We start from the raw sequence: 16,525 nt of genomic DNA, 5'->3' as shown, positions 1-16,525 counted from the left end.
GCATGGCTAGGCTTAAAAAGGCCCCTGTAGTCATTAGCCTAGTTAACACCTATGAACCTAAGTAAATGACTCCAGTCTTGAAAAATCTCTCCATATTTAAATAGCTTAGACAATAATACATGCACTGGTACTGTAAACTCCTGCTAATGTGTTCTCAGGTCATTGCAACTAATTCTATTTCCTCCCTGCATGTTACTTCAGTCAGGCTGTGTAGTATTTTTTCAACATAATCTAATTTCAATTCAGAATCTGAAGTTAACTGGATATTAGAATAACAAATGACCCAGTCCCCTTTGAGGAGCTAAACTGTTTTACATTAAGATTTCGTACATGTGACTACAATCTGTTGTGTTGGAAGAATAAATTTTAAGCTCTACATACAATCTATCTTTTTGAATGAAAGTATTCTTCCATGGTACTGATGTTTGCATCTAAATTTCAGTATACCTGATGTGAGGTAAGCATGGGTACCTTTCCAGTCTACTCTCAGAAAGGAGTCTTTGATTCCAGCTGTGAGTTGGCCATAGTGACCAACAGTGAGACCTCCAAGTCACCTCCAGCAGGGTGACCATCCTTCTGCTGCTGAAAGGTGGACCTGGTAACAGACGGTGATGCCACCACATGCCACTCATCAGTTTGTACCACAGCTGGACCTATAAAAGGATAAGATAAAAAATACAGAAACAGGTTAATAGGTTCATAGGTTCAAAGGTAGGTACTAGGCTATTGGCCCAAGGGCCTACATAAGCCTAGCCAACAAGGTTCCTTGGCTTACACCACCCAAGAAAGTTATTTTCCTGTGCCACTGTCGAACAGAGACACAGATGTGATCCCCAGGGTGTATTTCCTATTTCCCATCCACTCATCAAGATTTTTCTTGAAGAGTGCTAATGAAGAACTTTGCTTGACATAGGTAAAACAAAACTCATTAGCACACATTTATAGTGCAGATAAAATTGCAATTGCACAATGCAGTCATGGAAAAGTAAACTTATCCCAGCCCTGGAAAAATCTTCTGGTTCTCCTCACACAGACTTCCCAGGTGAAGATGTACTTCTCAAAACATGTAAGAGAAAGTAGGAAGAATTTAGTACACTATTAATCTGGTAACAAGACAAGGAGATAACAATATACAGTGTATACAAAAAAAGCTTGGCACATTCTCCCTTGTCTCCCACTGGTGAAGCAGGTCAGGATGGGGCACTACAGACATGCCTGTGCTGTTCACCAGAATCAGTGTCCATCCTGACTAGCTGATGCCATGTACCCACTTTACATAATGGGCATGGTAATGGCAAGCAAATGATTCTGGTAGTCCTTGTGCGGCCAGTACTGGAAAATCTAGGTATCATGCAAGCACCAGGCAGAAGACTGCTGAAACCAGGTCATAAATAGAGCATGTCCACTTTAAATATAATCAGTAAGAGCAAGAGGTAGCCATGTGCACCTGACCACATTTTTCAACATCACATGATGCACATATTTTGATACAAACAATTCACTAGTAAAAGTGTCACCATCACAGAATAATGACACAACAGGCATTACATGCTGCATATGCGAGCATTATGTGCACATGTCCCATTAGCCCCAGAACAGGCAGGGATGACCAACTTAGTGTTGCCTGGGTATGATCCATTGTATTAGTGATTCAAAGATGATCATGCTAAATTTTCATCATTAGCATAATTCTCATACTAAGACAATTGCATTTTGGGATGACTTGATTATTATGTCTTTGTCTGTTTTAAGGAGGAGTAACTTTGATATGCATTCCATGCTATCCATTTGGTAGGGATAAACCGGATAGGTATCTATGCTATGCTTCAATTATAAGGTTGTTTCCTTAGGAGAATTATGATTCACATCACTTTAGCAGCCACATTGCACTTCATTAGGGCACATTGTAGATGCATACTTGTCAATCTTTAAGGCACATTGGAGATGTATATTTGTCCCTTTTTAAGGCAGACTGTAGATTTATATTTGCCACTCTGTAGAACACATTGTAGATGTATACTCGTCCATCTTTAGAGTACACTGCAGATGCCTATTTACCCCTCTTTAGGGCATAATATAGATATATATTTGCCCCTTTTAGGGCATATAGATGTATACTAGCATATTAGTCTGACTATTGTGTTTCTTCTCCCAGCACCAACATAAAAATTATTGTGCTTGTCAGCTCATTGTAGTTCTGCTAATTGTTATGTAAATTGTTTGTGCCATTCATATTTCTTCTGATGTAATGTCTGTAGTTAATGTTATATAGAGTTTTATGGTGGCATTTATATTTCACTTTCTATATCTATCATTAATGTATTGTCTTGATCCTTTGGCCCATGGATGAAAAGGGTCATTGAACTACTCTACCTACCTAGTTAACAAACTATTCATAAATAGGTATACTCTAGCATGATGAAAGGCAGTTTTGATGGAGACTGCATTAAGATTAGCAAGGCATGACTAGGAATTCACTGCAGACAGACGTGACACCTGTGCACTGGCCCAGTAATCAAGGAGCCTCAATCCTCACCACTAGCACCAGTGAGGGGCATCCACATTAGGAGGGTAACAAGTACACACACAGAAAAGTACAATTTCCCTCAAGAGAACACAGAGTTCACAGTCAGTCTGGGGCTGGTTTCTCCCTTTCTCTCCAGATCCCCAAATAAGACTCCCCACTGGCACAGCTATAGGGTTCTGATCTCAGCCGAGTGGTCAAGCCAAAACTTCCAGCACCCTCTCTGTCCAACCAGTGTACTTCATGCCCCTGCCCAGGTAGCTGACACATACACACACTTTGAAATATGATTTATATAGAAACACACAGACACTCCAGGGGAAGGCTGGCACAGGCTCACTAGCTAAGCCCCCTTCTGTCCAGGCTATAAGGTAGAAATCACTGCCACCAACCACCCTTATCTTCTACTATAAAGGCCCTTACCAAAGGTTCCCCAATTGGTAAGTGTGACTGAGACTTGAGGGATATTTAGGAGTGGCCTATACAGTATCACAAAATACATGCAAGTATTCTAAGAGCTTAAATTATCTCTACACAAAACAGCCACAGTTAAAAGGTTTAAAAATATTTAATAATAAATAATAAAAAATACCAAGACAATACTCATTGATTCAACACAGTGACAATAGAGAGTTCAGAAATCACAGGAAATACTTTAAAAAAACATTGTAATATAGTCTGACATGAATATAGAAAACAGCTAGACTAATCTTGCTATTTCTATCTCTAAGAGAAATACTAAGCTGCAGATATCTTACTTACAGAGCAAGGCACAGTGCTGGTGAGTTGTCAGAATCAGAACAAAATACAAAATGCTATCTCTTTTTCTCTGAGATAGTCTTAAATTGATAATACACATTACTGCTGAATCATTTCAGATTACATCATTCTTGTCAACTCTACTTAAGTTTCCCAGGCTCACAGAACTTAAAATTTAGCATATTTTTTGTGCTCTTGCAGCTGCAAGGAAACCACAGCAATAAAAGATACTTTACATGTGAAACCTAGTAATTATCTCTGTTATAGGACAATAGAAAGAATTTCTAGCTGCAGACATCCTCTCTCCTAGCTTGAGATCACACAGTCATAAAACTCTTTACTTATCAGCTTTCTTCCAGCATGGTGCACTGTGGTTACATTTTTGAAACTCAACACATAACACAGTTTTCTTACATTTGTCAAACAAGCCTGTGGATCATATTAATATTTACAATGACAAAGAATTATTTGCAAAATTCTATCTAGCTAGGCTGGCAGCCTCTCAGTTTATCACAACAGTGTTGAACTTTTTGCATGCTTGCTAATGTCCCTTTGTATTGTGCTTTTCACCCATGGTGGAAAATAGCAAAAGGGACAGACAGAAGAGAGTACATGTGGGTGAATTAAGTGCATGTGGGTGAATTAACAAAGAACAAGGTTGTCACAAGGAAATATCAAACTGAGGGGGGGTCTCACCCCATCATGGCACATTGCACAAGGGTATGGCAAGTATATGTCCTGATGAGGGCTGACCATGACAGAGAATACATCCCAAAATCTTGATAGGTAGTTGGCAGGCTGAGGGTGGGCTCACTGAGGTATGACACACAACATTAGGGGCATGATAGGTTAATTTCTACCTGAGGGCACACTACGGCCAACTCCATGTGTGAGTTGGCACACTACAGCCAACTCACACATGGAGTACAAGGACATAGTTGCACTTCACTGAGGGTTTTTCTATCATCAGTTGTTTCACCAAAAGATGAATGTAAGGTTCATTTTACCACTGTGTGTTGCACTGTGCAAGACAACAGTATACATTTGGCATTTTCCCCTACTACCTATTATAATGTGACTGTGGAATTGGTATTTATAATTTATGGGAATCATGGTGGAGAGTTGCAACCCCTGCCTACAAAACAAGATATTTTTCTCACTTTTACTGTTTTTTGATTTCTAGTGTTCTATGTTAAATGTTTCAATATGTGGTAAACTGGTGGAAAATAAGTAAATCAAGTGCAATGCATGGTACAGTGGGAAAATCACCCACTTACATAGGTCAAAGCATGGCTTAGAGTACGAATGTTGCGGTGATACAAAGGATGTGCACAATCCTACTGGTCTCAAGAACAGTGAAGCTAATAACAGAGAACATTTTTTTTTTTATATTTTTTACATATTTGTAAACAAAAGAGCATATAACTTAAAACGAGTTAAAAAAAAACAAAATAAAAACAAGGTGGAACTAAGGTGGTAGTGGAAACATATGCTTGTCAGAATAGCTCCTGTTGCAGATGCATGACCACTAGTTCATAATTGTTTGTAAAAATATGGAAATATCATACACTGACACAAAGCAAAATGGTAAGATGATACACAGCAGAACGTGTCAGGCATTTTACATAGGCAGAACTACTAAGATATTAAATAGAAGAGTATATGAAGACCACTATGCAATAAAATATAACAACAGTAAAAATGCTTTGTACATACATACTAGCAAATGTGAACATTTTAAGAACAGTTGTTCTGTGCTATGGACTGCATTAAAACTGATGTTAGAGGGGTTTATGCAGAAAATCTTTTTGACACCAAGGAATTGGGAGTTATTATTGAATGCTACTGGAGATCATGAACTAAATGTCCATTGGAATTTTAAATGTGACTTGAAAAGATAGAGATTAAAGAAATTATATTTATTTTATAAAGCAGAAATATATTGCAGACATTTTGAAATTACAGTTGTCATGAAAACTCAGTTGTCATGAAGTTGTGAAGGTTACAGAAAAAAAAAACTACTATAACTTTTCATTTTGAAATTGATAGACACCATACCAAGAAATAAAGAAAACAGCTAACTGCTTGATATAACACGTATGCCTTTTATTTTGATTATTTTTTGTTGTCTGCATTTGTTCCACTAGGCTTCTAGCATCTTTTCAGGAGGAAACCTCACATGGTATTTATATTACTAAGGGAAATTTGGCCAGAATATCAGGGAACTTCCTCTCCTCTTTTCAATAGCTGTTTTGTTGTTTGTTTTTACATTCCCCTCAGATTTTTTTTTTTTTTTTTTTTTTTACATTCCCCTCAGCTACCACCAACTCAAGCAAATGGGAGCTCAGTTTAAAGTCTCATCAGTAGGATCACACACCCAGGAGTGTGGCAACTCCTAATGCTGCATTGCAGTAACAACAATTTTTAAATGCATCTACTCACCTATCATGGGAATAGAATCCACACCCTTCGCAGTTTCCAATGCCAAAAGCCAGGATGCCATTTGTTGAGCTACTCACACTGTCATCAAGACTTTAGTAAAGTAATGGGCATCTCTGACTTCCTAAATACATCAGAAGATTCATTTCTTTTTACATAACACTGTCTGAGAAGGAACAATGGTAGTAGTGAGACCTGAAATTGGATATCATTTTCACTATATCTAGTGTCATGAAATCATTCTTTCATGTTGCAAGGGGGCCCTTACATTATTTACAATTTATTACTTCATTTCTAGTCACACTCCAGTATTTTACCACAGTAAATAACTCTTTCAATTGTACCTTACCAACCACAGGTAACACAGCTAGGTATTTCTGTCTCTATTACTCTACAGTCAAGTCAATATATCAATCATTTCAAAACACCTTTCCACTGCTGCATTACAAAAAAAGTCTTCATTTTCTTTTCAGCGCCTGTTGTTCCATACATCCTCCATTTCGTAATAGCATGCACTAACTGCAATCTTTGGTGAAAATTTGCACCTCAATAAACATGACTCATATGCATTTCACAACCTTTGACTGCACTTCTCAGCTCCTGTTCATAAATCATTATGAACTGCATCAAGTTATCTCTATGGTTCACTTGGTTTAATTTCTCTAAGTATTTTAGGTTTCTAATACCATGACAGGAATGGACCCCATTCCAATTAGTATTGTTTCAATCTTTGATGTTAGCCAAAAGTGCTCTTCGTAGCACCTGCACTGCACCCATAACTGACTCCTTCTGTAGTTTATATGAAGTTACATGTATCAGTAGCATATCTAAATAAGACTGTAAATTCTGTTTTGTGAGATTCATTGCTCCTAATACTTTTGGAACTGCCTGGGTATCCTTCTTCAACATAGCTCTGGTTTCTGGCTGAAAATCCTTGCATTTCTGTCTTTCTGTATGTAAGACACTGTAATCACTGAGCATAGCAATTTCAATGATCAATGCTGCTTTTGTCTTCTTTTTCTGGACTACTATATTTGGTATTCTGTCATCTATTTTTGAACTGTTGGTAATGGGTAACCCCATGTAATAAACTTCATCATTCTCTATGATGCTTTATGGCTCATGTTTCCAATGCTTCTCAGCTACTTCAATATTGTAATGTTTGCACAATCCCCAATGCTGCAGTCTAACCATGTTATTATGTCTTTCATTATACAGGCCATTTCATTAGGTGCATCACACCTAGCAACAAGATGTGCGACTGTTTCCAGTTCTGTTTTGCAAAACTTGCATTTATCTGTTTTTCTGATATGTTCAATGGACTTTTTAAACCAACATGTATGTAGTCCACTATCCTGGGCCACTAACATTAACCTTTCATCTTTTGGTAGAAATTCACCTCTCCCTAAACATTTAACAGATCCTAATCAACAATAGGAGTTTTCCAGGAGTTTTCTGTACTTGCAACGGTATTTATATTTTTTCCACAATTCTTGGCTTCTCATCTGATCCCTCTCTTCATATTCTTTCTTTTGATTTTTGACACATTCAGTTGCTGCCTGCTTTTTGTCTACTTCTGGTTTGGTTTCCATTCCTGTTTGATACCAACGTGCTAGATTTGTTCTCTTCTTGTTTCAAAATTTTCACTATGTTTGGATCTGATTAGGTCAGCAGATATGTATTTAGTCCTACTCAGTTTCTAGAAGGGCCATACTTCAGAATGAGGAATATGTAATTTTAGTATACACTGATGCCTTTTAATATCATTAGATAAGTGTAAAGCAATTTTCTTGTTTTCCTGTCCATCTGATCCACTACCTTTTGGGGCCAGCCAGTCACCCCAAAACTGTATGTTAGCACAGGAAAAGCAATTGGTTTATAGCTTTAACTTTGCTCCTAGATGTCAGGGCTGTTTTCAATATTAATTTTTGTCTTTTAAAATATTTCTTACTGAATTTTGGTCACATTGTTTCGTGTTTTTTTGTTGATCATTCATCAATTCCCAAATATTTTAACACTCCCTCCTTCTCACGTTCCTTTATATGGCATTCCTGTCCTTGACTGATATTTTCTTGATGCTGCAGCTTTCTTGCTTTAACACATTTATCAAAACATAAAATATCATCTGAGAAAGTTCTGACCACTTCCAGTTGTACTTTCCGCTACTCATCTGATGAACTATACAGTTTTAAATCATCCACAAAAAGAAGATGGGAAGTCCTTACTGTTTGTCATTGCCTGGGAGCCAAATTGTAGCCATGACCTAATCTGTTAAGTAGACAGATTAGTGGGTTAAGGGTAAGACAAAAGAGCAGCGGTGACAAAAAGACACTCTGGAATATCCCCCTTTGAATTTTTAGCCCTGGGATAATAACGTGTCCTTTATCATGGCTTATTTGCAAAGTGATTTCTCACTGTTTCATGGTTACTTCAATGTAATTGATCAATGTAAGGTGTATCTTATACATCTGTAAACACTCTTTTATTCGTGGGTGTGAGATGCTGTCAGATGCATTTTGTGATCTATCCATGCCATTTTAAATTCTCCATTATGATTTTATTTATCAACAAATGTTCATTTGTTCCATATGACTTTTATTTGTTACCCTTTTTTTCTATTGTCATGGTTGCGTTTTCTTCTAAATGGCTATAAACTCTGCCAGCATCAGTTCCAATGTATACTTTATCTTGTTTTCCTGTCCAAACGATTCCACCTTTTGGGGCCAGTCACCCCAAAACCATAAGTTAGAACAGGAAGAGCAAATTGGTTTATAGCTTGGACTTTGTCCCTAGGTGTCAGGATAGCTTGCAGGTTCACTCTTAAGGAGGAGTATCATTTTTCCTATTGCTAGCCAGGTTGGTGACTCTTTGGAGTGTACATACAAATAGTTCTTACTCAGACCTAAATCTTTGTGTAAAGATGTTCATACTTTCAGCGAGAAGTTAGGTACTGCATCTGGGCCTGGGGTTTTCCATTTAGGAGCGTCTCTTAATTTTGCTTCAATTTCTCTTGCCCTTACTTCATCCCATTTCATATCCTGTACATTTGTATTTCTTAGTTTCTCTTACTGTTAGTATCCATTCAGCATCTTTGTTATATTCCACTGGGTCTTTATAAATATTTCTCCAAAATGTGCCTAGTTCTTCTTTGTTGGATGTGTTTCTATTACTTTTGCTCTGTTTCCTAATTCTCTATACATCTTTGTTGGGTTATCAAGGAATTGGTTATTTTGGACTTTTCCCTTATATTTATCTGCGTATCTTCTACGTTTTTCTGCCTGTACTGATATCTTTAGTTTATTTGTAATAGTGTACAATAGATCGGGTCTGGCGCTATACTGAGCTTTGCTTTAATCATGTCTATCTTTATCTAATTTTTGTTTATCTGTTTCCTCTTCTATACTTTTTTAACAGTGACACTTCTTGTCTTAATTGCATTATAGTTTTCCCTATTCAGTATTTCCATGATGGCATTTGATATATTCTCTTCCTTTCCCTTATCGCCCTGTATTTTTGTGGTAAGACTTTATCTGTTATTAATTTAGCTGCACAGTAATATATCCTATTTACTTCTGTTATATCACATGAATTTCTGTTAATAGTCTTGATTACTGTGTTGATTTGTTTTATCAAACTTCTAACATTTTCAGTCTTATTGACTTTTTGTAATCTATTTCTTTCATCGATTCTAGTATGTCTGTCCATTGCTATTAAATCGAGCAAGTCTTGCCTTAGGTCTTTTTCTTCTAAAATGGGGCACATTTTTTTACTCTCCATTTCCTGTGCGCATTCAACAGAAAGTTTCAGAGCGTCTTATGTGACATGTTTCCTTCAGCTGCATCCTCCATCATCCTCTACTCTTTCATATGAGAACTCACTGGCCTATCACTCCACAACATTGACTGGATCAGAGATGCCATTGATTCCTCCTCCTTCCCTTGCTGTGCAACTCCAACTGAATCTTTGTACCAGTTTCCCACAAATGTTCCAGAGTACCTTCATATGGCAACTGATCAGATTCTTCCTGTTCCACCTGTTTCTCTCTAATTAGAAGAATCATTCTTTCATGATGGGACATCATCAGAGTTGAATTTTTTACACCAAATCCTTCACTTCACAAGTAGCCAATGACTTCAGTTTTTCTATTCTACAATTTTCCATATTGGGCTGCCTTTGCCTGTATTTCTCAAATATCTTTAGTGCTGCTTTTTTGTTTTGATTAGTTTTCCTTTCTCCTTTACATAACTATCACACCATACTAAATCTATTTTTCTTTCCCATGTCCATATTTCTTCTTTGGATATCTCTCATTCCTCCTTTTTTTCCTTACTTTGGGGAATCATTGTTCCAGCATGCTATGACAATAACCTGTGTTTGACTTTCTACATTAATTCCTTCACCTCACATATATTCAGTAACTTCAGCTTCCATTTGTTTAACTTCTACTTTACTACTCTTCTGGTCTACATTTTACCCTTTTTGATCTTATGTTTGTATTGTGAAATTTTTCATATCTGGGTGCCTTTGCCTGTATTTCTCTTCAAATATCAATATCTTTGGAGCTGCCTATTTGTATTAATTAGTTTGACTTTCTTCTTTGCATAAATATTACACCATATCAGATCTCTGTCTTTCCTATGTCCATGTTTCTTTTTTACACCTTTCAAAATCTCTAGATTTTGTTCTTTATACTTTTAGACTTTCTCAGTCACTTTTTTATCCAAGGTTTCTTGGTCTATATAATGTTTTTCATGAATTTGTTGTATTAATGAACATAAATTTTTATCTGAAGCTTTTGACATTGTTGATTTTTTTTTGTGCAGGTATTTTTCTTTTCTCTAATTTCTCATTTAATCTTTTTGTATACCTTCTATCTGGAAATTCTAGGCTTCTTAATAATAGTAAAGACACATAATTTCTTTCCTGTCCTCAATAGTCCACTCTGTCATCTTTATTGCTCTTTTTTCATCTGTCAGTTGTTGTGGCTTTTATGGACTACTAATGTTTCCTTCTACAATGGGGGGGGGGTCATTCTCTTCCTGAACATGGCCTAACCCCACTGTAAGAATGTTTCCATGTCTTGAGGATTCTATACTGTCATTTGTTTCAGTCCTGACACAAGTGCGCCTACCAGGATTGGGCACTTTTTTATCCTGGGACTTGTGCATCCAGCTGTCTTTTTTTATTTTTAACCTACGTCTGTCCATGACATACACTATATAAAATGCAATCTATATAGCAATGTAGTCTTGGTGAGATTTTGTAAAAACAGGGTCCACCTCATGAAGTTAGTCTCCGAAACTTGATGATTACTTCATTTCCAACAATACTACTCCCCTTTACTTTCTGATTTTATCATCTCTCCATTCAGAACTCTCAGATGCAGTTAAAGTCAATCAATATACTTTTTCCTGAAAGTAGTTTTATGAAACCCCCACAATATACCATCTTAATTTTCACAGATTTCAACAAATCCAAACATTTGTTATTCTTTCTCCAATGCACCAGTCAACCTCAATATATTTTGGGGGGACTTGTCCTCTATTGGAATTAATTGTTCAACATTTTCCACCTGGTCAGCAAATTTCTGTATTCATTTTGTGCTTTGGCCATCTTTTGTTTATCAATATTATGGTCATGCAAAAAACTTTTTGAATTCTTCAGTAACTTTATGAATTCTTCAGTAACTACTTACAGTTTTCATGTAAACCTTTCCATCAGACCAGGTTTCTCACAAACTAAGTTTCTTCTCCTTTAAGCCATTCATTTCCCCTTTATTGTTCAATCAAATCAATTTTTAGTATCTGCTGAACATTGCTTTGGTGGTTCCTGCTGTTCCTCTTACGCTTCATCATTTTTTTCCCTGTTTAACAATCATACTTTCAATAATGTTATCCAGATTTTCACTCAATATGTAATCAATTAGACCTTTATACTTAGCAGTTTTACAGAATCTCTGTGAATAACGTTTTATTTAGAATAAATACATTTAATTAGCCACCTTTTAGAGTTACTATGTTGACAACTAGACTCTTAAATCACTGTGAGGCTTCCCAGTGTGTTATTTGTATTGTTACGTTTAGCATCTAAATAAATCATTCTTGGATTTAAAAATGTAATTCTTGAACTAAATATGAAGCATTTTAGTTTTTTTTTTTTTTGTCACTATATCGGATTGCACTGTGAAATTCATTGCATTGTTTCCAAAATTCTGAAATTCAAGGGAAATTATAAGATTAATGATAACATATGAATTATTACGGTGACGATAGCTCAGAGGCAATTAGCTGCATGGTAAAAATTTTATAGATATCTTTGGAAACATGCAAAATGTTCTTTTCTACACAGATTGTTCCAACGGTTGCAATCCATCCAGAATTCTTCCAGACTGTCCGGAATTAAGGGTCACTGTGCAGAAAATGGAGACTGCCTTTTCCGGACAATGAATTGTTCAGAAAAAATAAAATCAAATTGTAAATAAAAAATCAGAAAGACATCTGTAAAAGTGGAGGGCTTTAAGACCATGTAGGGGACGTCCTTAAACTGGATGGCTTTAGAACCTGATGGGAGACTTCTACAAGAAAAGTGGAGGGCTTTAAGACCATGTAGGAGATGTCCTTAAACTGGATGGCTTTAGAACCTCATGGGAGACTTCTACAAGAAAAGAACAGCAAGCCCCAGAAACCTCTAGCAGAGCATTGAGCCAATGAGCATCCTAACATAAACATTACATCCCACTTGCAGAGCGGGAAATCTGATGACCATCCAGCAGCAGGACAAACTGAAGCCAGAGCAAGCCCGCCAACACAGTACTGGGGATGCAGCATGTCATTTAAGACTTGCAGTACTAGATAGTTGTCCATGACTGTGTTTCTGTCCTGTAGTCTGTTCATGGGTTACACAAAATGGCAGTATTAGAAGTACTTGAGATCTTTAACACCTAACTGAGAAAACAAGCATTTTCTTCATTTATTTTCTATTCTATTTAACTTCTTTTTCTCATTGTCAGCATAGTGCTGTATGATAATTACTGTAAGAATAAGACATCAGTTGTGATTTCTACTGTAAATATATATTTTTTTCATAAACATCACTGGTCATGGCAGATAGAATATTAAAAACATCTAGCCAGATATTCTCCTTAAGGTTGCTTCATGTTTTTCTGTGCACTTGCCTTGGTTGAGTTTCCATAATGTTTAGATTCAAAGGGTTTGTTACACTACGTGTGCTCAGTATATTCACTTCTATGTATAAGAGAAGCGTTCTTACTTGACTGTTTCTGATTCTGACATTGCAAAATGTTCTTCCTGCAACAGTCCTTCTTGGCATGTATCTTATTCTGCCTTCTTGCATAATTGTCTTACATGTTATAATTGTATCCATTATTACATACAAGGAATGCGATTTTGTCCTAGTTCAGCAGTTGCAGGCATACCTTGTTTTCCCATGTCTAAGGCGTTTGCATACACATACTTTAATAATAAACTGGCACAGTGTGTACTTCAATTTATTTCTGCAGCATTCATTTCACTCTTTCCTTTCTTTCATATCACATCAGTTTTCAGATTATAGTACATGATGTAGTGTCTCTTTCGGCTTTTCCCGGTTAGTGGTTACCACAGCGGAACTCTGGTCCGCTAATAATTGGCAGTAGATTTTTACGTACCAAGTTGCCAGCCCTGACGCACAACCTTCAACTAAGGTACGCCTATTCACACATGTCTCCACACAGAAGACGCTCTAGCTGAGAATCAAACAGGACAACCTCTTACTGTGAGGCGACAACGCTACTGCAGCACATAATCAGAAAATACTTGAGATATGAAAGACATCCAATAAAAAAGTTTTAAGTTCTGTTTAGAATTACTAAAAAGCTTCTTGTACAGCATGTTTCAGAGTTCAGTCAAAGTTCTAAATAGCAGTTTAGTTTTGAAATATCACTGCATCATGCTGTTGGCAGGGTGGCCAGTTTTATAGCTGGTTCAACAGTTAATGTAAAACCCGTTATTCTATCAACTTTCAACTTTTGTAAGAGCAATCATTAAAGATTGTCCATATTTTTGGGCCTTTGTCCCCTCATTATTTATGGCTTTGTCCAGATTTTTTGCTCTAAGAGGTTAAGCACAAAAAATAAATGCTTCATTCCATGTGCACCATGCAAAATGATGAACAAAAGCAACACTACATTTCGTTCTGAACCTAGTATGACACCACTGATTGTTTAAAGGTAAAAAATACAACCAAAACAAGTGCTAATATTTTAAGTGCTAGTCAGCTGATCATATCATATGTAATAACTCTACTGTAAAAAGAGCATTTTTATTAACTGCAGGGTTGCCACCTTTTCAGATGCCCAAAGTGGGACATTTTTTGTAGAAATATGAGATTTTGCAGGACAAAACATACCCATGGGTCTGTTTTGTCCAATGGGTAAATGCAAAAGCTTACAGTTTATAGCCAGAAAAAGGTAAGAAATGTAAGTTGCAGTTAACATAAGTAGTACCAGAGAGAGAGAGAGACTAATAGTTGCAAATATTATTAAGCAAAATTTTGCATGTTGGGTACCAGCCTTGCATGCATTTTTGCTTTCAAGTATATGTCCAGAATTTTTGACATGAAAAGTTGGCAACCCTTGTACTTACTGGAAACTATTCTACTTTACTAAGTAGAAATAAAGCATGTTATAGATTTTATAACATTTAAAGTGAACCGAGTATATCATTCAAAATATATGAATCAGTTAATTACAATTTTAAGCTACTTATGCATTCTGCAATTGAAATGCTTTCAGTGCATTGTAGTTTAATTGAAATTAATTGTATAACCACTACATACATATATGCATTAAAATATTCTTCACATAAGATTTATATTTCTTTTCTATTTCTTTCTTTTTGTTTCTCTCTATAGCTCCCGTACGCTACTTTCAGTGTGTTTTCCTGGAAAACAACAATGGATACGGACCCCTCTATCCTTTCACTCCTGCCATTCACCCCCACGTGAGCCATACTCAATCAAAGTCTGAAGGGAGGAAGGCAAGGCTGCCTGGACAGTGACTACTATAATATGGGATTTCTGATATTACCACAAGCTGCAGTGCATTGCATGCAGAGGTTTGCAGGAGGTTCCTACATGGCAGCAACATTTGCAGAGAAGTCTCCATCTACAGCACTGCTAGACATCCAAGGCTGAGGAGATCCTTGTTGTTGTGTAAGACTGCAGGATGCTGGGTAGAAGTGTATACTAATAAACCGTGGTGTAGAAATTCTACAGAGTTATTTGAGTATCTTAACTCCTTATGATAAGGATACTGATGCTTAAATAACTGCTGTTACATTTTTTAATTCATTTAAGTTGCCTGTGCCATATTTCTGCATTCTTGTATTTAGCGCATTTGAAAACTGATCATTATGTACAATATGACTGTGACATTATTCAGGAAAACCATTTTTAAATAAGTTTTGTTTGCAGTCCTGCTTCTTGCTCTGCTTGCAAAATGAGCATTAGGTGACACCATGAACTGAAGTCTCTTAAAAAGAAGATTTATGGGTAAAGTTGACCACAGTAAACAATCATTATATCAGGGATACAAATATGAGTCTTATTACTTGTGCAATTTACTTTGTACTTGGATATCTTAGAATACCCTGTAAATGTGCAAAAATCAAACATACAAACCACGTGAAATGGGATGCTAATATTTGTAAGCTAGTTATGTTTGTTTCCAGAAATGGAACATAGCAGTTTAAAGATAATGCACCAATGCAAATGAAAAGTGGTCAGCTTTGCCATCTGTTTCTTCCTCTTTTTGCTTGTAAATGTTAGTACTTGAATGTTTAAGAATGTATTTGCTTCAATGACCCTACCCAGGTTATGTTTTCAGCTTGCAGACCTTTAAAATAATATCCCCAGAGTATTAATAAAGCATAATACTGTGATACTTTTCTTTTCTGTGTTTCGTTTGCAGCTCTAGAGGGTCTCAGATAAACATTGTTTCTTTACTTTAAGATCCTAAAGTTTTGCTTCTATTACTGCATCTTATTTCTGGTCTATGTAGGTTTTGGTAGTGGTTTATACTAGCATTGTTAAGTTGTATCCCGCTACCTCTGCTCAACATACAGATGTTGCATTTCTCTTTCTGCTTTTATATAGCTGTTCCATTTATTCTGATGTTATTTCAACAATCAAAAGGAAATAATATTAACATAGATGAATGATTTTAATTGAGGTACAGCAAATCAGAGGTGCACAGACAGGATGCTGCTAAGACCTTTGGTTAATTACTTCTTTTACTTTCCCTGTTGCAATACATATATAAGGCAATAACATGATTAAGCACTCTTGCATTTTGTCAGTAATAGTGTTGTTATACACTATAATACATGCATACATACAAATGTTTCAAGCACGGGCATTAATGCCCTTCTAGCTTGCCAATATACCAAAATACTTGTTCCCATAATAAATGTCCAGGCAGTTCTTAAAAATATCTAAACTAGTACTTGCTTTAATGTAATTTGGTAATCTGTTCCAAGCATCAGCTACTCTGTCAGAGAACATATTAGTACACTTCTCATTCCTATAGAATCTTCTACATAGGTTATCTGATGATTCTCTAGTACTTTTTGTTAACCCCAAACATTCCCAGAGGTAGTTGTCCCTAAATGTCCTACATACCTGAATAAGATCTCCCCTTAGATATCTGTAAGAGACACTGTACAAGTTCAGATATTTTAGTCTTTCATCCATGGATGCTCTTGGTATATTTCCGCTGTACTCTTTCCAGTTTATTCATGCTTGTTT

At 36.3% G+C, this 16,525-nt stretch overlaps 1 protein-coding gene across 1 annotated transcript in view; it reads left to right on the top strand.

Annotated features, from left to right (window-relative positions):
- Nucleotides 1-15,667, top strand: part of LOC122814249 (triadin-like) — a 674,993-nt gene extending 659,326 nt beyond the window's left edge. The window contains exon 14 of the mRNA XM_044086849.1: nucleotides 14,633-15,667. Coding sequence (XP_043942784.1) covers nucleotides 14,633-14,778 — 146 coding nt within the window. The 3' untranslated portion in view covers nucleotides 14,779-15,667. The remainder of the gene's footprint in view (nucleotides 1-14,632) is intronic.
- Nucleotides 15,668-16,525: the final 858 nt, after the last annotated feature.

This window comes from Protopterus annectens, chromosome 1.part1 (genome assembly GCF_019279795.1).
Source record: "Protopterus annectens isolate FY-2018-M chromosome 1.part1, PAN1.0, whole genome shotgun sequence".
In the NCBI taxonomy this organism is placed as follows: domain Eukaryota; kingdom Metazoa; phylum Chordata; order Ceratodontiformes; family Protopteridae; genus Protopterus; species Protopterus annectens.
The sequence above is the reverse complement of the archived record's forward strand: the minus strand, read 5'-3'. Positions and strand labels throughout refer to the sequence as shown.